The sequence below is a fragment of the Rhamphochromis longiceps genome, linkage group LG16 (genome assembly GCF_057381845.1).
Source record: "Rhamphochromis longiceps isolate RC_006_pf linkage group LG16, R_longiceps_female_GT1.1, whole genome shotgun sequence".
Lineage (NCBI taxonomy): Eukaryota > Metazoa > Chordata > Actinopteri > Cichliformes > Cichlidae > Rhamphochromis > Rhamphochromis longiceps.
The window spans coordinates 36,808,827-36,830,552 of record NC_140572.1 but is presented as its reverse complement, the minus strand read 5'-3'; the positions used below and the strand labels follow the sequence as shown (position 1 = coordinate 36,830,552).

General features: G+C 48.0%; 1 protein-coding gene across 1 annotated transcript; it reads left to right on the top strand.

Annotated features, from left to right (window-relative positions):
• Positions 1-15,549: 15,549 nt before the first annotated feature.
• On the top strand, positions 15,550-16,521 carry LOC146651608 (olfactory receptor 2K2-like). The gene has a single exon (XM_085385182.1). The coding sequence runs from the start codon at positions 15,550-15,552 to the stop codon at positions 16,519-16,521; it is 972 nt and encodes a 323-aa protein (XP_085241308.1).
• The last annotated feature ends 5,205 nt before the right edge of the window (positions 16,522-21,726 follow it).

Genomic DNA, 21,726 nt, shown 5'->3' with positions numbered 1-21,726 from the left:
ATCAAGTCTCTCTGTGTCTGGGTCCTCGTCACAAAACAGGACATGACTGTTTTGTACATTTTAACACAATTTAATCCCCACATTTGTGAAAGAAAAGCAAAACACTTTTTTGAAAAGTCTGTAACAAAACCATCAAATCTGATCAAGCTTATTTAAATGCTGCAAAAGAAGAATGGATTGGAATAGAAAAAATACATATCCTAACCTTAACTACTGGGGGAGAATAATGAATGATGCTCATAGTGAGTAAAAAGTAAACTGAGGGCATTTTTTGGACAGAGATCCACTTTGGGGCGATCGTGGCTCAAGAGTTGGGAGTTCGTCTTGTTATCGGAAGGTTGCCGGTTCAAGCCCCGGCTCGGACAGTCTCGGTCGTTGTGTCCTTGGGCAAGACACTTCACCCGTTGCCTACTGGTGGTGGTCAGAGGGCCCGGTTGCGCCAGTGTCCGGCAGCCTCGCCTCTGTCAGTGCGCCCCAGGGTGGCTGTGGCTACAATGTAGCTGCCATCACCGGTGTGTGAATGGGTGGATGACTGGATATGTAAAGCGCTTTGGGGTCCTTAGGGACTAGTAAAGCGCTATATAAATACAGGCCATTTACCATTTTAATGTGTATGTATAATATAATACAGATACATAAAAAACACTCCCAAAACAGAAATATTACAAATAAATGATCACAAAATATTAATAAAAACTATAACCATTTAGTGCGCATGCGCCAACCAGCGTGCAGCCTGTTACAGTCGCTCCTGCTTTTCTCTTAGTTTAGCTCTTTTTTCTTACGTATTCTTTTTTTTCCTGACTTGTATTTTCCTCCGTTTTCTATCTCTTACTCAATCATGTGGATTGAGAGAGTTTTTGTTCTTCTGGTGGCCGTGGAACTGTTACTTTTATCAAGGAACGGGACCGCGGCACATCTCCTACACGCACGGACTGTTTACTCCAGAGATCAGCTGATCGCCCTGATGCCGGCCGGTTCGCTGGCCAGGCCCGCAGAAGTACCAGCTGAAATTTGGAGGAAAACACATCGGGGATGCAGAGGTCAAGGACAGAAGAGAAGAAAAAAGGTGACGGTGAGACAGCGGAGGCTCGAAGCGAGGAGGAGGTTTAAACCGTGTCTGCCGTCTATCGTGATGGGTAATGTGCGATCGTTGGCAATTAAAATCGACGAGCTCTCAGCACTGGTACGGAGTCAGAGGGAATACCGAGAGTGTAGCCTGATGTGTTTCACCGAATCATGGCTGCACCAGGACATTCCCGATGAGAATGCTTCCGTGGAAGGCTTCCACACTGTTCGGGCGGACAGGGACAGCATCGCTAGCGGTAAGCGGAAAGGAGGTGGGCTTGCTGTTTTAGTTAACAACCGGTGGTGTAACCCTGCCAACATAACAATCAAAGAAAGGATTTGTTGCCCGGACACTGAACTGTGTGCTGTTGGAATCAGGCCGTATTATTTACCCAGGGAATTCTCTCACGTCATCTTGGTGGCTGTTTATGTACCCCCCTCTGCTAACCCCACAGCTGCATGTGACACTATCCACTCTGCCATAGCTCGGCTACAGACTCAGCACCCGAGTGCCTTTATTGTGATCTCGGGTGACTTCAACCATGTATCACTGGACAATACACTACCAACATTCAAACAATATGTGGACTGTCCCACCAGGGGAGAGAAAACTTTAGACTTACTGTATGCTAACGTCAAGGATGCATACAGCTCCTCCTCCCTCCCCCCACTTGGTAGGTCAGATCATAACCTGATTCACCTCACCCCCCGCTATGTGCCAATTGTGAGGAGGGAACCTGTGACCACCAGGACTGTCAGGAGGTGGTCAGAGGAGGCAATAGCGGAACTACAGGGCTGTTTCGAGGTGACCGACTGGGAAACACTCTGTGAGCCTCACGCCGAGGACATCAATGGGCTTACTGAGTGTATCACAGACTACATAACTTTCTGCACCGACTCCATTGTTCCAGCTCAGACTGTTCATTGTTACCCAAATAACAAGCCGTGGGTGACTAAGGACATCAAAGCCCTCCTCAACAACAATAAGAGGGCTTTCAGAGGGGGCAACAAAGAGGAGGTGAGGAAGATCCAGGTGTTACTAAAGGACAAGATCAGAGAGGCTAAGGACAATTACAGGAGGAAGCTGGAGTGGAAACTCCAGCAGAACAGCATGAGAGAGGTGTGGAGGGGCATGAAGACCATCACTGGATTCAGGCCAACCAACAGCAGGGGAACTGAGGGAGGTGAGAATAGAGCCAATGAGTTGAATCTGTTGTTCAATAGATTCGACACCACAGTGTCTGCTCCTACCCCCACAACCTCACCTGTAGTCAGCCTGGAATCCAGAGCCACACCACTGTGCCAGCCTCTCTCTTCACATGGCGCTGTTGCCTCCTGTGAGATTCCTGACACCCCTCCCCCACCCATCACCTTCACTCAATACCAGGTTGAGATGCAAATGAGGAGACTTCACTCAGGCAAGTCTGCTGGACCAGACGGAGTGAGTCCCCTTGTCCTCAAGACCTGTGCCCCCCAGCTGTGTGGAGTCTTTCATAAACTGTTTATGCTGAGTCTGAGTCTGCAGAGGGTCCCGGTGATGTGGAAGACATCATGCCTCGTCCCTGTACCAAAGACGCCTCGTCCCAGTGGCCTCCAGGATTACAGGCCCGTGGCATTGACCTCCCACATCATGAAGACCCTGGAAAGGCTCATCCTGGACCAGCTGCGACCCATAGTAAGACCACACCTGGATCCCCTTCAGTTCGCTTATCAGCCTCGTCTCGGAACTGAGGACGCCATCATCTACCTGCTCAATCGTGTCTACACCCATCTGGACCAGCCGGCGAGCACTGTGAGGGTCATGTTTTTTGACTTTTCCAGTGCTTTCAACACCATCAGGCCGACCCTCCTGGGTGATAAGTTAGCAGCGATGCAGGTGGATGCTTCTCTGGTGTCCTGGATTGTTGATTACCTGACAGGAAGACCACAATATGTACGTCTCCCACAGTGTGTGTCTGACAAGGTGATCAGCAACACAGGGGCACCACAGGGGACTGTCCTCTCCCGCTTCCTCTTCACCCTCTACACCACAGACTTCAGCCACTGCACAGAGACATGCCATCTTCAGAAGTTTTCTGATGACTCTGCGGTGGTTGGATGCATCAGCAGGGATGATGAGACAGAGTACCGGGCTGTGGTCGACTCCTTTGTCACGTGGTGTGAGCAGAATCATCTGCAGCTCAACGTGGCAAAGACCAAGGAACTGATCGTGGACTTCAGGAAGACCGGGAAACACTTGACCCCTGTTTCAATTCAGGGGGTCAGTGTTGACATTGTGGAGGACTATAAATACCTTGGAGTACACATTGACAATAAACTGGACTGGGCTAAAAACACCACAGCACTTTACAGGAAGGGCCAGAGTCGTCTCTATTTTTTGAGGCGACTGAGGTCCTTCAACATCTGCCAGAAAATGCGGAGGATTTTCTATGAGTCTGTTGTGGCCAGTGCGATCCTCTATGCTGTTGCATGCTGGGGGAGCAGGCTGAGGGTTGCAGATGCCAACAGACTTAATAAACTAATCCGTAAGGCCAGCAATGTTGTGGGGATGGAGCTGGACTCCCTCAAGGTGGTGTCGGAGAGGCGGATGCTGTCCAAGATAAAGACAATGTTGGATAACACCTCCCACCCACTCAATGACATGCTGGTCAGTCACAGGAGCACGTTCAGTGAGAGACTGAGATTACCGAAAAGCACCACTGAACGACACAGGAAATCATTCCTGCCTGTGGCCATCTCCCTGTACAACGCATCCACTTAACACACTGTTTGCTGCTACAGCTACACATGTTTCTTTTCCAACTATTTATTTATGAGTGACTTATGTATGTATGTATGTATATATATATGTATATATTGTACTATTCTTAGTTAGTGTATTGTCTGTCTTGTCTTAATGTTGGTTTAAAATGGAGCACTGTAACAAAAAATTATTTCCCCCAGGGATCAATAAAGTATTCTGATTCTGATTCTGAAAAATGGAGGCAACTTTGCCTGTGGTAGAATTTATACAATGTATGAAAAAATCTTTATTGCAGATACTAATTTTACTAATTTAATAATACTAATTTTGTGTTGTAAGATTTATGAGTTTCATGCTTTCATAGTGGTACTTAGAAGAGCTTGACATTTTTATCAGGTGGTACACACTGTAAAAAGTTTGAGAAACACTGATAAGTTAAGTGTATGTGTGCTTTTGGAAAACATTTAAAGCTGCTGTACAGAATCTTTGAAACAAGCTAGCTTAAAACATTTTTAGTATAGAAACAGAGCATCTGCTTCTCTTTACAGCTCCTCACTCCCCCAGGGCTCTGTTTGGCAGTTTCTGATAGTGTGCAAATGTGATGTACATACTCTGGCAGTCATACAGACAACTGGATGGTCCAAAAGTTGGCCTACCTATTACTGGCTGAGGTTTCAGTAGAGTTGTGGCTGAACCACATAAAAATATATCATTAATTTTAATCTCCCCAATCAATTACAATGTTACAAAGGGGCAGGGATGGCTCAGTAGGTAAAGCAGTTGCCCCATGATCGGAAGGTCAGGGGGTCGAATCCCCTGAACGGCTACCCTGAGGTACCCCCAAGCAAGGCACCATCCCCACACGCTGCTCCCCGGGCGCTGCACTGGTGGCTGCCCACTGCTTCACTGAGTGAATGGGTTAAATGCAGAGAAGAATTTCCCCACGGGGATCAATAAAAAGTGTACATTAGTATGTTGGAATGTTGTTAAAGAGGGTCAAAAATGTTTCAACCCAATAGCCAAGAAAACAGTCCTCATGAACTGGAAAAATAAAAATAATCTTAATTCTAACCAATATAGAAATTATCTATTAGATTACATTAGTCTTGATACAGCTTCTGCCACCACATCAGATCAATTGCTCTGGGCTCCTTTGATCAGCTCCATCACCTAGTGGGGGTGGGGGGTCATAGTTTGGTCCCGCCTTCACTGTTGTGATTGGTGTGGGGGTAGGGACAGGCTTAGGGCGTCGGGGGGTTCCCCGGAGGCATCTTCCTTGGGGGGCTCAACCCGGGGGGGGTAGCGGTCACGTCCGGTTAGGGGCTCTGTTGGCTCTCAGGTGACTGTTTCCTCGCGGCTGCGTGCAGCGGGGCTAGGGGAGGGTCTGTGCTGACGGACGTGGGTTACTGACCTGGTAGCCTGGCTGCCCCTGGGTGGGTCCGGGATGGGCGTGAGGTTCTGGGGGTGCTCCGTCTCTGGGCTGGGGCCCGGGCCGGGCCTCGGGGGCTTGGGTCCTGGTTGGTGTGTTGCCGCCGGTGCATCGAGCCACCTGGGGGGCTCTTCAACTGGTGGGGGAGATTGTCACATCTTGCAGGAGCTTTCCTCTCCTCAGGGGCTCTCTCTGCAGGAGGGGGAGATACAGGAGAGGTGGAAGAAGATCTCAGCCTGGGTGTTTATTGTCTTATGTAGTCTGGAAGAAGAGTGGATGGTGGGGTGGGTGCAGTTTTCTCTGTGGTGGGGTTGGGTGGACTGTCCCGGGCTCTGTGGGGCTGGGAGGCGCTGCTGCGCTGGGCCCCGGTCTGGATGGGCCTGGGCCCCCTTTCCCTGGCGGGTCAGCGGGGGAGCTGGCCCCAGGGAGGGGTCACTTGCCCCTCCCTTCCTTCCCTCCCCATCTCCAGCTGCCTCCCTCTTCCCGCTCCACCACAACCACCCACACATGCAGGACCTTGGAGTAGGGGTATGTCACCAGGGTGCAGAGGAGGCCACCCCCGTCCCCTTCTGGCTGCCTCTGCCTCAATTTTATCCCACAACTTAGACATTCACATTACTCACACTCTCATTACACATACATATAGGATCTTGGGGGTGGGCACGATACACGGAATCCAAAGTACCATCAGGGTGTACACCCCACCCCTGGCGTCGTTGCCCACCTCTCAATGTTAAATACATGTAGACATTGAGGGCTAGCAGGAGGGACCATGCGCTTACCTGCTGCTCTCTGGCAGGTAGCTCCATGCCCTCCTGGGTTTTAAATGCACCTTAGAACACACGTGCATCAACACTACAATGAGCGGGTGGAGGGAGGTTTGGAGTCTTCTCTCACCCCCGTTCTCTGCGACCTGCTGGAGCGGGGGGGCTAGGAGGAGGAGTTGGCCGTCCGACTGCGGTCTGGAGTGTGGGGCCTTCCTGCTGCTGCGGAGTCGGGGCGGTCTGCCTCCCCCCACCGCAGGGAAAAGGGTAACACCACCTGGGTCTGGGTGCAGTTTCCCCCTCCAGGGGCAAGGGTACCTAGACCCGGTGTGTAGAGTACGCTTGGGGAGTGTGATCGTGTGTACAGCGTCTCTTTATGTCTGTCTCCACGTTGGTTGAGTGTGGAGTAAGTGCATATGAGAGCATGAGGGTGGGAATGGATGTTTGTATATGTGTGTGCCTGTATTTCTGTGTCTATATGTCAGGTTGGGTGTCAGGCGCCACCTCTCTGGGGACATCTTAGGCCCTCCAAGGTTTGGAGGCCTATCTCCCCCTACCACCACTTCCCTGCCAGTGGCGGACTCCCTCAGACATCGGTGCGTTGGTGGTTCTTTGTGTCCGGGGATGGGCGTCCAGGTACACACCGGCTCACTCCTTGGCGGCCGCTTATCGGGGCCTGGAGCCTGGGGCTCGCTCGGGCCACTTCAGAGGTGGGGTGCCCCCGGCCTCTCGGCCTGGGGCTCGGTCACTCAGGCACGGCTGGCTGCCGGCGGAGCTCACGGGCGCGTCACTGCAACTCCCCCTGGCTTCTGCTCCGCGGCTGCTGAGTGAGCCCTCATCTGGGACTCTCCTCAGCTCTTTCTGGGACAGTGGCGCGGCTGCCCCTCTGTTGGTCTTCCTTGGTCTCTTGTGTTCTGGGGGCCTCTGGATGTCTGGAGTTTTGATCTCCTCCATACCTGCTTCATGCCCTCTAGCAGATCATTACATGAAGGAACCTTTTAAAAAAACAAAAAAAAAACAAGCGCGTCCATGCTCACAGGTGTACACACGGGTGATCACACCCACAAACTACACCCTTTTTGGCTCCTACCTCAAAGCACACTGTGTTCTGTTGATCTTATGTGCTGCACAATAATGTTTAATATTTAGTATTTACTGTCATATTCCCATATATCATTGTGATGTTGTTTATTCTATTACTCTTGTTCTCTTCTGCTTGTTTTCTTTTTTCTTTCTCAGCAGGTGACCCAGGTGATCGATATATGCATTTTTTTTTCTTCTTTTTTTTTCTGCTCATTCTGTTGGTTTTTGTCTTTTGCCCTTCTCCCCCGTCCCTCTTCTCAGCTGTTTCTCTTTCCCTCTTTCTTTCTCCCCTTCTTTCCCCCAGTCAAGTCTGTCCCGTATTCAGTAAGTGAAAATAAAATGAACAATAAAAGGTGAATCAAACGGACCATTACGGCAAGGCTGGGATGGTCAATTTGGTAAAGTAAATCCGTTGGGCATCTTTCTTTGCCTTTAGACAACAATTCTGATGGCAAAAGAGCCAAACGGGACAGGCAAAAAAAAATAAAAAAGAAAAAAAAATGTTTCAACCCAGTTTGTTTAGCAGATTCTGTATAGCAGCTTTATTATAGGGAGAACAGAACTTCCAGATTGTATGTGTACTTTCAACCAAAAGGCAAATAACCAAACCACATGAACATCTAATAAAAGATATAAACATTGAAACACTGATCCAACATTATTCTTGATTGACGGATCATTTGATTTTACATTTTTACCTGAATGTGGCTCCTTATTTTGAAAAAACTTCCTTATATCCATTATGAACCTGGCTGTCTCTCTGTACACAAACACACAACAGGAGTTATAAGGTTAATGGGCATTCAGTCAGTTAGCTAGTTAGTATCCATTTCAAACAGGACAGTGGTAACAACAGTAGGCTACGGACAATTTTAAGTTTTAGATTTTAAATAGGCTGTATACATTTCATGATGGTTGAGACATTGTATAACTAAAACTAGTGTGCCTATGCCACCGCTAATCAGTGTAGTTTGCCATTCAAACGGCTACAGAGAGCAAAACTCAGCAGAGCAGCCATTTTCCTTACTCCATAATTTTCCACCATGAACTATGGTAAAACCAAACACCGCTCGCGCCTCACAGATGACAGCTTACAGTTTTGTGTAAAGATGAGGTGACTTCATACAGCCCCGATTTGCAGACGCTGTGCACAGAGGTTCATGAGCAGACCCGACAATGTTTGCATGAACATGCTTTGAAGCATTACGTTATGGACTACTTTTCACACATAGTTGCTGTACCCACACAGTCGGCTGTAGCTTTTCATCTCACAGCCCGACACATACAAAAAAAGAACAGCTGAGAGAGCACAGACTTTACGCCTGATTGCAGATGCCGCTGATGTGGGTCCACCTCCCCTGCAGCGGCACTGCAGACCACGCCCCGCCACACACATCAAACACGTAAAATAAATATTTGTGCACTGTTGCATTCACTTTTTGTTTTTTGTTATTTTTACAGTGTTCTGAATGATTAACAATGGTCTACAGCCAATCTTGTGTATTATTATACAAACTTTGGTTGTAAGATTCAGATAACTATTTCATAAAAGCTAAATATTTTATATGAGCGTAAGAAAGAAAAGTATTTCTTTGTGCCCCCCTTTCCCTGTTAATGCCCTACCTGGCCCCCTGGCAAAAGCTTTGCTAGATCCGCCCCTGCACAGTTACCAGCTGTCAGCTACACAGAAAAGGATATTGGTGTTATTCATCTCTCAGAAACAGTTCATAACTTCCCTTCAACTCATTCATGTCACCTAAAAGGTAAACCTGTTTCTCCATAACCAGTTCAGCTCTGATGATTCAGTAAGGACATCTCCGGGTTTGGACCAGCCGTTTTTAAAGCTGTGTCTCCAGCAAACATCAGCTGATACTAGAAATTAAAATCAAATGAATTCTAACAACAGCCGATCAAGCTTAAACGTGCTGCTGTTGTTTAGCGCGATAAACAAACAAGAGAGAAAAGTCGATCATTGATCAGTTTCATGACTGAAGTTTCAACAGGCGAGAGAATGACAGGGGAGGCTGTCTTAAAGTTCAACATCAGTAACTTAGCGCGCACACAGCTGTATAGAAACTCCGTCGTGTTAGCTAGCACGCAGTACAAGTTATTGTAAGTAATCGTAAAAAGTCAGTACAACGAAAATAAACTACACCTAAACTCGGTTTATATCTGACCCAAATAGAGTGCAGTTCATAACTTCTTACCTGAAAATCAGTTCACCTCATGCTCCGACCGGCAGCCGCCTGCTTCTCCTGCCTTCGGTTTCCCTGACAATAATAAATCCGAGGAATAGTAATAAGTTACTGATGAACTTAATGATTTGTTATACTTGAACAATACTTGACTGAAAGATGAGTGATGGAAGAAGCATAGATAAAATAGTAATGTATGCACTCTGAACTGTGTGCATAGATTGGTTTTTGACCAGGACTGGATCATTCGAGATCTGAACCCTGTGGGTTCAGTGGCGAGCCAATCCCAAGAGAGTGACTGTAGACGGACCAGAGTACGGTGTGGCCAGCCGTGGGATCCATCTTCAGCGAACCTCAGGACTATAACTACATTCCTTGACACAGATAAGACTAACACTTTAAAAATCTACCCGGGTAGTGTTAGAACCAGTTGGACAGAAACACACACACACACACACACACACACACACACACACACACACACACACACACAGAGGGAATTCTAATTTAGAGGAAGCTCTTTAATTGAAACTCTTTGGAGAATTTCCTTAAAGAGGATGTTTGGTTTTGATTTTATTTTTGAGCCCTTTAATGTGCGTTTGTGCACTGTAGGAAGCCAGCTTTAGACAGGCAGGATTTGTAAACTTTACAACTTTCAATACAGTTTCTATTCAAATCACATCTTATCTATCATTGTGTGGTTCCTTCTCTGCTGATCCTTTCAAGGCTCCATAGTCTTACCTAGAACTTTCTGATACTAGTCCAAAGTTGTCGAGACAATATTTTAATGCGTATCTCATATTATTTAATTGTAATACTTGTTACACTATTGTGGGCATACTCAACCCATGGGAGTTGCTCACTCCAAGTTGTCTGATTGGTGGATGCCAAGCACCGGAGGGCCGCCTCGAGTTCCTGATTGGCCCGTTCTTTCTGGCCATTAGTCTGAGGGTGGAAACCAGAGGAGAGACTGACCTGCGCTCCGAGGGCGTTGCAGAATTCTTTCCAGACCTGTGATGTGAACTGCAGCCCCCTATCAGAGACGATGTCCGTGGGGATTCCGTGAAGGCGAAAGACATGGTTAGTCAGGAGTCGAGCTATTTCTAAAGCACTGGGGAGCTTGGGGAGGGGGACAAAGTGAGCAGCTTTCGAAAAACGATCAATGATAGTAAGGATGACTGAGTTACCTGATGAGGAAGGGAGGCCCGTGATGAAGTCCATTGCAATGTGTGACCACGGGCGGCCAGGGGTCGGTAGGGGTTGGAGAAGGCCGGAAGATGGCTGATTGACGCTCTTGTTTTGAGCGCATGTAGGAGGGGCAGCAATGTATTCGCAGACGTCCTTAGCTAAAGACGGCCACCAGGCGAAGCGTTGGAGGAAGGTAATGGTGCGGTGGACCCCAGGGTGGCAGGTGCACTTGGCCGTGTGAGCCCAATGCAAAACTCATGATCTGACAGTAGATAGAACAAAGAGTAGGCCCGGGGGACCCATACCCGTACAGGGTCCGGTTCTGTTCGTTGGGCCTCTCGAATAGCTGACTCAATCTCCCAGGTTTTTGCCCCGACAACACACGTGGAAGGAAGAATGGGGATCCTGGGCAGCGTCTTCGGAGGTGGCAAATTGGCATGAGAGGGAATCGGGTTTGACATTACGAGAGCCGGGTCTGTAGGTGATTGTGAATTGGAATCTGGTGAGAAACAGAGCCCACCTAGCTTGCCTGGTGTTGAGTCGTTTCGCGGACCGGATGTATTCCAAGTTTTTGTGGTCCGTCCAAACCACGAACGGTTGGGCAGCTCCCTCTAACCAGTGACGCCACTCTTCTAGGGCCAGCTTGATGGCCAATAGCTCTCAGTTCCCCACATCATAAGTATCAGAAGTAAGCACAAGGATGAAGCTTACCACCTTGTTGCTGGGAGAGCACTGCCCCCACTCCTGCGTCCACCTCCACGACGAAGGGTTGACTGAGATCGGGTTGGATGAGGATGGGTGCAGAGGCAAAGCGCTCCTTCAGGCAAGAGAAAGCCTGGCGAGCCGGTTCATCGCAGCAGAAGGGGACCTTGGGTGAGGTGAGACGAATCAGGGGTAGAGCGAGCTGGCTATAGTTGCGGATGAAACCGCGATAAAAGTTAGCGAAACCCAAGAAACTCTGAAGCTGCTTGCGATGGGATGGAGTGGGCCAGTTTAACACAGCTTGAACTTTGGCGGGGTCCGCTCTCAGGTTACCTTGTTCAATGACATAGCCCAGGAAAGAGACTGTGGAAGCATAAAACTCACATTTTTCCCACTTCACGAAGAGACGGTTTTCCAGGAGGTGTTGGAGGACCTGCCTGACATGGCATTCGTGTTCAGAGACAGAATGGGAGAAAATGAGGATGTCATCCAGATAAACGAAGACGAAGTGGTTAATGAAGTCCCGCAGTACGTCGTTTACCAGGGCCTGAAAAACAGCTGGGGCATTGGTGAGACCAAACGGCATGACAAGATATTCAAAATGACCAAGGTGATTGTTGAAGGCTGCTTTCCATTCATCCCCCTCCCTTATTCTTACCAAATGGTACGCGTTGCACAGGTCCAGCTTAGTGAAGATGGTGGCCCCCTGAAGGAGCTCGAAGGCAGAATTTAAAAGAGTGAGCGGATATTTATTCATCACTGAGATGTTGTTAAGGCCCCGATAATCAATACAAGGTCGTAAGCTCTTGTCTTTCTTGGCAACAAAGAAGAATCCGGCGGCCACAGGAGATGACGAGGGGCGAATGAGACCTGCGGTGAGTGATTCGTTGATGTATTTTTCTATACTTTCACGTTCGGGCTGAGACAGACTGTATAGGCGGCTGGTAGGGAGAGGTGCGCCTGGAAGAAGATCAATGCCGCAGTCATACGGCCGATGCGGAGGAAGCGAGCGTGCTCTATCCTTGCAAAACACTTGTTTGAGATCATGGTAGACGGGTGGCACGGAGGAGAGGTCCGGCAGCTTGGAGAGAGAAGAATTGGTTAGCGGTTCGGAAGAGGGGGTGACAGCTTTAAGACAGGACATGTGACAATCCTCCTCCCCACCCCACAATGCTCTCCTTTTTCCAATCGAAGACAGGGTTATCTTGATGCAACCACAGGTAACCCAGAACTAGTGGCGTGAGTGGAGCTTGAAACACATACAGCTGTATTGTCTGGGAACGATTGCCAGAGAGAGTCAGTAAAACGGGCTCAGTGATATGAGTGATGTTAGGAAGCCGCTGGCCACTGAGGGCGGTGACTTGGAGTGACTGTGGCAGAGGCTCAGAATTCAGATTTAATCGTCGGGCCAGCGAAGCGTCAATAAAGTTCTGTTCCGCTCCTGAATCGATTAGAGCCTTAAGAGGGTGGACCTGAAGCTGCACCGTTAATTTAGCTGCTAGCATGAGCCGTGGAGGAGACTGTGAACTAGAGACCTCGTCCACTTGAATTCTCCTCTCTACTGCGGCCTTTTGGCAGAGACGGGCAAACATTGGCAACATGACCCTTACGGCCGCAATAGAAACACTCACCGGCCCTCCACCGATGGTGCCTTTCCTCAGGGGAAAGGCGAGAGCGACCCAGCTGCATAGGTTGCTCACCCTCCTCCATGTCCTGCGACTCTGAATCTCTTCCGCCACTCGTGGCGCTTCCGCCCGATGCTGCTTCGCCGCGTCCCAGAGATATCTGGGAAACGTAGTCCTCAGTTCTGCGGCGCGCACGTAAATGCCCATCCACCTTTACACACAACGTTATCACATCAGACAAAGTTTTAGATAACTCTCTTATCACTAGTTTGCCCTTTAACTCATCACACACGTTGTTCAACAAAGTACTTATCAATGCTGGCTGCCCCCACCCGGTCTCTTCGGCCAACGTCCAGAACAAAATGGAGTATTCCGCCATACTTCGTCTTCCCTGCTTAAGATTTAGTAAATGGTGAGATGCTGCATCAGCGCCAGTACCTCTCTCAATCACACATTTAAATTTAGCAAGAAAATCCTTGTACGAGATGCTGACGTCAGTTTTCAAAACAGCTTGAGCCCAGTTTAAAGCCGGTCTGCGTAAGAGCTGGACAAAAAAGGCAATCTTAGCCTCGTCAGTTTCATATGTCCTCCACAACTGTCTAAACTGCATTGTTATTTGGGTCAGAAAACTGGCACACTGGTGAAACTCACCCGCAAAGGTTTCTGGTGTTGGCAAAGCTCGCGCCAGGGGCTCCAAGCGAGTGGGATGAGGCGAAGCCAAAGGCCCGGGTGCTGGAGGCTCAGAAGCCGGTAACTGTGAGGAGACAGAGGGAGGAGAGGCTGCTGGGCTTACCAGGGGTACGCGCTGAGCAAGGGCCTGCGTTAGAGCGGCCAACTGCTGATTGATGAGCTGCAGCATTTGTTGTTGGCGTTCCAAAACCTCCTTGGCCGTGAGGACATGCTGCTGGGCAGCAGAGTCCGCTGAGTCCATATTCTGGCTGGATCGTTATGTTAAGGTTCAATGCAGGGGACTCAAACGCGGGACTCCTGAATCAGCTGAACACAAGGGAAATCCAAGGGGGAAATCACTCGCTCTCCAACTCTCCACATACACGACAACAGTCCTTCTTTTCACACTTGACACACCGATTCACACGGGAAAGGTAATCCAGGGGCACTGTAGATAAGGAGACAGGAATGAGAACGATATTCACAAAAGACACATGACTTATCTTGAGCTGTAGCTTGACTTTCACTGACGCGTGGCAGACAAAGATCCAGCGAAGACCAGCAGTCACCTCCTGGCTTAAATGCCGTTCACCTTGATGGGCATCAGATGTGTTCTTTTCTGTGGGTGTGGGCGTGGGCCGAGGGCGTGAACCCACAATGAGTTCTTCCCCGGTGATGGAGAGGAGGAGAGAGAGAGAGCACGAGAGAGAGAAAAAGACAGAAAAGGCCGATCAGCATCTCGCCGATCCCCCAGGCCATGACACTTGGGGCAGGAACTCGTCCCTGACCTGAAGTGGGCCCTCCACCCTTTTCCGGCTGAGGACCATGGCCTCAGATTTGGAGGTGCTGATTCTCATTCCCACTGCTTCAAACTCAGCTGTGAACCGTTCCAAAGCAAGCAGAAGGCCATCACCCGATGAAGCCAACAGAACCACAAACTAGAGATGAGATTCTGAGAACACCCACAAAGAGCATTCGGACGTAGCTTTGCCACTGCTCCAGGTGGCTCAGCACAGAGTGGAGAGCTACATTGATGGCATCTTCTATGGATCTGTTCGCATGATTTTCAAACTGGTAATCACTGGTCTGATCCACAATGAAGACGAGTCCACGTACAGACAGGATGTGGACCAGCTGTTCCACTGTTGCAGTCAGAACCACCAGGACCCGACTGTGGACGTGACAGTGAACCTTCAGACTCGCCCTAACTATACTTAAAAATAGAATACTTACCATGGATCACGTCAGATTCCTAGGACCCACCTTTCCACGCGATCTGAAGTGGTCCCCACATATAGACTCTATCCAGAAGAAGGCCCAGCAGAGGTTATGGTTCCTGCAGCAACTCAGAATTTACAACCTGATCTCTGAGACCATGGTTTTATGCAAAAAAACTTTTGATTTACTCTTTTCTGGGCTGGAGGAACAGGGGGTGATCGTGGTGCAACGATAAGGTTACATCACTCTGCAGAAAATTGGAGAGGTACCTGGGATAGAATCTTTCCATTGTGGAATAGGAAAGGTAGAGAGTGAGCAGGCGGCAGAGTAACAGGTAAGTAGCAGGTAACAGCTGCAAACAATTCTTTTTTCCACAGAGTTACTAAGAGGCAAAGACAAAGCAACATTCACAAGAACTTCTTACTGTCTTTCTAGTGACTTCAGCAAACGTCAGAGAGCCTGATCATTATCACTGAAGCAACAATGATCTGACTGGACTACGAAAGACTACAAACGAAAAACAGAAGAGAACCACAACAAGTCCTGGACAAATATGTTTAATTGGCATAAATGTAAGAAATTCCTAACAGTATTATGAAGAAAGCATCTTTTAAATAAAGTTGTAAAACGTTTTAAAATTTCTTTTTCAAGAACCTGCAGGTTTGTTTTATTATGTGTTTAGTACATGATACATATTAAATCCCCTGTGATTTTCCAAAGCTGTGAGCTTTCATTCCAGATCAATGATTGGCTGGTTTGAAATCCCGGCTCACGTGTTGCTGTTATCTGTACCTGATAGAGGAGAGAGGAGAACAGAGACCAGATACAGTGAGCGACTAGGCTTCACTTAGGTCTCTCAATCACAATGAATAATGTTTCTGTAATAACAATGTTTTTTCTTTCAGGTTTCAATGAAACAGTCAGTCACAGGTTTGTTCTCTTTTTCCTCAGTTTGTTTTGCTACTGCATCATTTGCCTGCTAAATGTTTCTCTCATTGTGATCATCATCTTGGACAGCAACCTCCATGAATCAATGTATATTCTGCTCTGTGTCTTTTGCATCAATGCACTTTATGGAACAGCAGGTTTCTTTCCCAAATTTCTCTGGGATCTCCTCTCTGATGTTCATCTCATTTCATATTATGGTTGCCTTATTCAGACTAAGGTGATTTATTCTTTTCTCTGCGGCGAACTCTCAATTCTTGCACTCATGGCATATGACAGATATGTGGCCATATGTCAGCCACTGAAGTACCACTCTATCATGTCAAAGCAAAGAGTCATAAGGTTTGCATGTTTTTTGTGGTTCACAAATTTCTGCATTATGGCTGTGAATGCCTTTCTAACATCCAGACTGAAGTTATGCAGCCCGTATCTTTCCAGACTCTTCTGTGTGAACTGGAGTATTGTTCAACTCGCTTGTTTTCCAGCACAAACTATAGTTAATGGCATATTTGCAAATATTACAATAATTATTTATTTGCTTCATGGTGTTTTTATAGTTTGGTCCTATATGTATATCATTCAAACATGTGTAAAGTCTATAGAAAACAGGGCAAAGTTCATGCAAACATGTGTCCCACATCTCATCTCATTATTTACTTTTGTTGTGGCAGTACTTACTGATGTTATAAGTATGCGACTGGGTTCGAAAGAGTTGCATCGGACCCTTCAAAACTTTGTAGTAATAGAATTTCTTGTCATTCCTCCTATTATGAATCCTCTGATGTACGGTTTCAAACTGACCAAAATCCGAAAAAAATTTTATAGTGTTGTTATTTTAAAAGGAACTATTTTTTGTTTTATTCGATCAGAAAATAGTTTCACACACAGCTAAGTGTCACACCCATTGTTTGACATCCATTTTAAAATAAGTCCAAAAAAATGTTTAATTTTTACTGAAATTTGTGTTTTATTTGGAGTTGTCTGAAAACATGTCTATTGATGTGAGCGGATATGACGTTTTATTATTTATCTGCATTTCCCAGATGATTTACATTTTGTAGATGTCTTTGCACTAAATGTATTTTTGATGGTCACCTGCCTAATTAACAAAAAAACACTGATATGTAGAAAGGCTGTAAATTTCAGTCTTTCTTCTCATTACTGTTCAAGGAAATAACAGGCACCGTGGAGACTGCACATGTGAAAAGGATTAAAAGACAAACTGTTTTAGATGTGGCAGCACTATCAGAGTGTCAATCTATTTTGATATTATGCTGTCTTATAAATCTGATCCACAACCACATGGATGTGAAGCAGTTTTAGTAGTTTTCTCAGTTTTATCCTCTTTATCCTTAACACTTATTGAAACAGTCAGAGGTTTTAGCAACTGGACCAGTTTTAGAATTTCTGCTTAATCAAACATGAAAGTCTGTTCTTACTTAACACTTGTACAATTAAATGGCTTTTCCATTGTTTGAAGGATTGAAAGTTAAAGCTGAATATTTACAGTGCAAATCAGTTTTTCTACATTACAATGTGTTTGTTTTTACTGTATTAAGTAAAAGAAATGAGAAATCTGTTAAACAGTAAGAAATAAATGTGTACAATTGTAAAAAAAAAAAAAAAAAAAAAAAATTCTGGTAGCTCATTTCCCAGCAGCAGGTGAGGCCAAGAAGCACCACATACCACACACAAACTGCCAGCAAAGGCCTCCCCAATAGGCGTGTTCTCTCCCTGCTGTTCTTGACCCTCTAAACTGATTGACTAGAATGCCATTTATTGTCACTATACACATGTACAAAGAGATTCAGAGCATCTCATACCCAGTGCAGACATGTGGGAAAAGAAGAAAGGGGGGTGAGGTGCACAGTTCCGTGGCACTGTATACATATGAGCAGGTCAATATCAAAAAATGTCAAATATACAAATACTGAAAAAAAATAAATAAGTCTATTTTTACAGTGGGGTATTTGACATAAATTAAATATTGCACAGTAGTGGTAGTTTTTGTATATTCTGTGTATAGAGGAGAGGCTTGAATTGGGGGGTGAAACTGTGTCGTCGGTTCGTGTGTGAGTTCAGGGTACTCATGGCTTTTGCAAAGGAACTGTTTCTTTCTTTTTTTTTTTTTTTTTTTTTTTTTGTGTCCCGTTTGGATCTTTAGCCATCAGAATTGTTCTCTTAAGGCCAAGAAAGATGCCAAGCGGATTTATTTTACCAAGTGGATCATCATGGCCTTGCCATATTGGTCCATTTGATTGACCTTTATTATAATTATGAATTTATTTTATTTTCAGTTGCTACAAACGGGACAGACATGATTGTGGGATAGGACAGGGAGAGAGAATGAAAGAAAGAGAGGGAGAGAAAGAAAACCAAAGGGGAGAAGAGACGGTGAGAAGGGGGGGAAGAAAGAAAAAACAAAAAAAAACAAAAAAACAAAACACCTGGGTCACCTGTATGGAGAAAAAAAACAGAAGAGAAAGCAAACAACAAAGAGCAACATAATAAAAAAAAACGGCACCATCACAATAAACTAGCTAGCAGTAGATATCAGTAGATTCTAAATAATAAACGATATTGTGCAGCACGCAAGATAGACAGCGCACAATGTGCTTTGAGGCAGCAGCCAAGAAAGCTGTAGTCCGCGTCTGTGAATACCCGTGTGTACACCTGTGTGCATACCTGTGTGGATCAGCATGCTTGCATTCCAAAGGTTTCTCCATGTAACGATCTGCTAGGGAGTGTGGGGAGCCACAGCCCCGTCCTCCAGGGTATGAGGCAGGTATGGAGGAGATCAAAACTCCAGACATCCAGAGGCCCCCAGAACACAAGAGACCAAGGAAGACCAACAGAGGGGCAGCCGCGCCACTGTCCCAGTAAGAGCTGAGGAGAGTCCCAGATGAGGGTTCACTCAGCAGCCGCGGAGCAGAAGCCAGGGGGAGTTGCAGTGACGCGCCCATGAGCTCCGCCGGCAGCCAGCTGTGCCTGAGTGACCGAGCCCCAGGCCGAGAGGCCGGGGGTACCCCACCTCCAAAGTGGCCCGAGCGAGCCCCAGGCTCCAGGCCCCGATAAGCGGCCGCCAAGGAGTGAGCCGGTGTGTACCCGGACGCCCATCCCCAGACACAAAGAACCACCAACGCACCGACACCTGAGGGAGTCCGCCACCGGCAGGGGAAGTGGTGGTGGGTGGAGATAGGCCTCCAAACCTTGGAGGGCCTGAGATGTCCCCAGAGAGGTGGCGTCTGATACCCAACCTGACATATAGACACAGACATACAGGCACACACAGACACAAACATCCATTCCCACCCTCATGCTCTCATATGCACTTACTCCACACTCAACCACGTGGAGACAGACATAAAGAGACGCTGTACACACGATCACACTCCCCAAGTGTACTCTACGAACCGGGTCTAGGTACCCTTGCCCCTGGAGGGGGGAACTGCACCCAGACCCAGGTGGTGTTACCCTTTTCCCTGCGGTGGGGAGAGGCAGACCGCCCCGACTCCGCAGCAGCAGGGAGGCCCCACACTCCAGACCGCAGTTGGACGGCCAACTCCTCCTAGCCCCCCCGCTCCAGCAGGCCGCAGAGAACTGGGTGAGAGAAGACTCCAAACCTCCCTCCACCCGCTCATTGTAGTGTTGATGCATGTGTGTTCTAAGGTGCAATTAAAACCCAGGAGGGCATGGAGCTACCTGCCAGAGAGCAGCAGGTAAGCGCATAGTCCCTCCTGCTAGCCCTCAATGTCTACGTGTATTCAAAATTGAGAGGTGGGCAACGACGCCAGGGGTGAGGTATACACCCTGATGGTAATTTGGACTCCGTGTATCGTGCCCACCCCCAAGATCCTATATGTATGTGTAATGAGAGTGTGAGTAATGTGAATGTCTAAGTTGTGGGATAAAATTGAGGCAGAGGCAGCCAGAAGGGGACAGAGGGGGGGGGGGGTAGCCTCCTCTGCACCCTGGTGACATACCCCTACTCCAAGGCCCTGCATGTGTGGGTGGTTGTGGTGGAGCGGAAAGAGGGAGGCAACTGGAGATGGGGAGGGAAGGAAGTAAGGGGCAGATGACCCCTCCCTGGGGCCAGCTCCCCCGCTGACCCCAGTAGGCACTCCCATACTCCACGACCCGCCAGGGAAAGGGGGCCCAGGCCCATCCAGACCGGGGCCCAGGAACTGTTTCTAAGTCTGTCAGTGTTTGTGCTGATGCACCTGTAGCGCTTCCCTGAGGGAAGCAGGTCGAACAGGTCAAAACCTGGGTGGGAGCTGCCCTTGATGATGTTTGTTGCTCTGTTGAGGCAGCGGGTGAAATAAATGTCTGACAAGGAGGGGAGAGGGCAGCCAATAATCTTCTGTGCTGCCGTGATTACACTGTGAAGCTTCACTCTGTTCCCATCTGGTCAGCTGCCGTACCTTACTTTGATGCAGTATGTCAGCAGGCTGTCAATGGACGAACAGTTGGACCCTCTCCAACCATCACTGTTGATGTATCGGGGGCCTAAGTCAGTGCTGTGCCACCTGAAGTCGACAATGATCTCTTTGGTTTCCATAGTGGTCAGTGCTAGTTTTTTTTTTCTCTGAACACTATGATGTCAACTTCAGGACTTCCTCTCTGTAGTCTGCCTTGTCTCCCTTTGAGATAAATCTGACTAATGTGGTGTCTTCAGCAAACTTGATGATGATGTTGTTGTTGTGGGTCGAACTGCAGTCTTAGGTCTAGAGACAATACAGGAGGGGGCTCAGCACACAGCCTTGTGGGGAGCCAGTGCTCAGCATGCGAGTGGAGGAGAGATGGGGGCCAAGTCTTACAGTCTGGGGCCGGTTGGTGAGAAAGTCAAAAGCCAAGAGTGACCAGTTTGGTGAAGAGGATATCCAGGATGATTGTATAGAAAGCTGAGCTGTAATCCACAAAGAGCATCCATCCATCCATCTGCTTATCCGGGGCCGGGTCACAGGGGCCGCAGCCCTAGCAGAGAAGCCCAGACCACCCTCTCCTCAGCCACCTCCTCAAACTTGTCTGGGGGAACACCAAGGCGTTCCCAGGCCAGCTGAGAGATAAAATCTCTCTAGTGTGTCCCAGGTCTGCCCCGGGGCCTCCTCCTGGTGGGACATGCCCGAAACACCTCATTCAGGAGACGCCCAGGATGCCCGAACAACCTCAACTGGCTCTATTTAATATGGAGGAGCAGCTGCTCTACTCTGAGCCCCTCCCGGAAGACTGAACTTCTCACCCTATCTCTAAGGGAGAGGCCAGCCACCCTTCAGAGGAAGCCCATTTCTGCCGCTTGTATCCGCAATCTCGTTCTTTCGGTCACTACCCACAGCTCATGACTATAGTGGAGGGGAGGGACGTAGATCGACCAGTAACTTGAGAGCTTCGCTTTTACACTCAGCTCTCTCTTCACCACAACACAATGGTATATCGTCCATATTACTGCAGCCACAGCACCAATCCGTCTGTCGATCTCCCGTCTCTCGTCACTCATGAACAAGACCCCGAGATACTTAAACTTGGGGCAGGAACTCGTCCCTGACCTGAAGTGGGCCCTCCACCCTTTTCCGGCTGAGGACCATGGCCTCAGATTTGGAGGTGCTGATTCTCATTGCCACTGCTTCACACTCAGCTGTGAACCATTCCAAAGCGAGCAGAAGGCCATTACCTGATGAAGCCAACAGAACCACAAACTAGAGAAGAGATTCTGACAAACCCCACAAAGAGCTTTCTGACGTAGCTTTGCCGCTGCTCCAGGTGGCTCAGCACAGAGTGGAGAGCTATGTTGATGGCATCTTCTATGGATCTGTTCGCATGATTTGCAAACTGGTAATACTTGGTCTGATCCACAATGAAGACAAGTCCACGTACAGACAGGAGGTGGACCAGCTGTTCCACTGTTGGAGTCGGAACCATCCGGACCAAACTGTGGAGGTGACAGTGAACCTTCAGACTCACCCTAACTATCCTTTAAAATAGAGTACTTACCGTGGATGACTTCAGATTCCTAGGATCCACCTTTCCACACGATCTGAAGTGGTCCCCACATATAGACTCTATCCAGAAGAAGGCCCAGCAGAGGTTGTGGTTCCTGCAG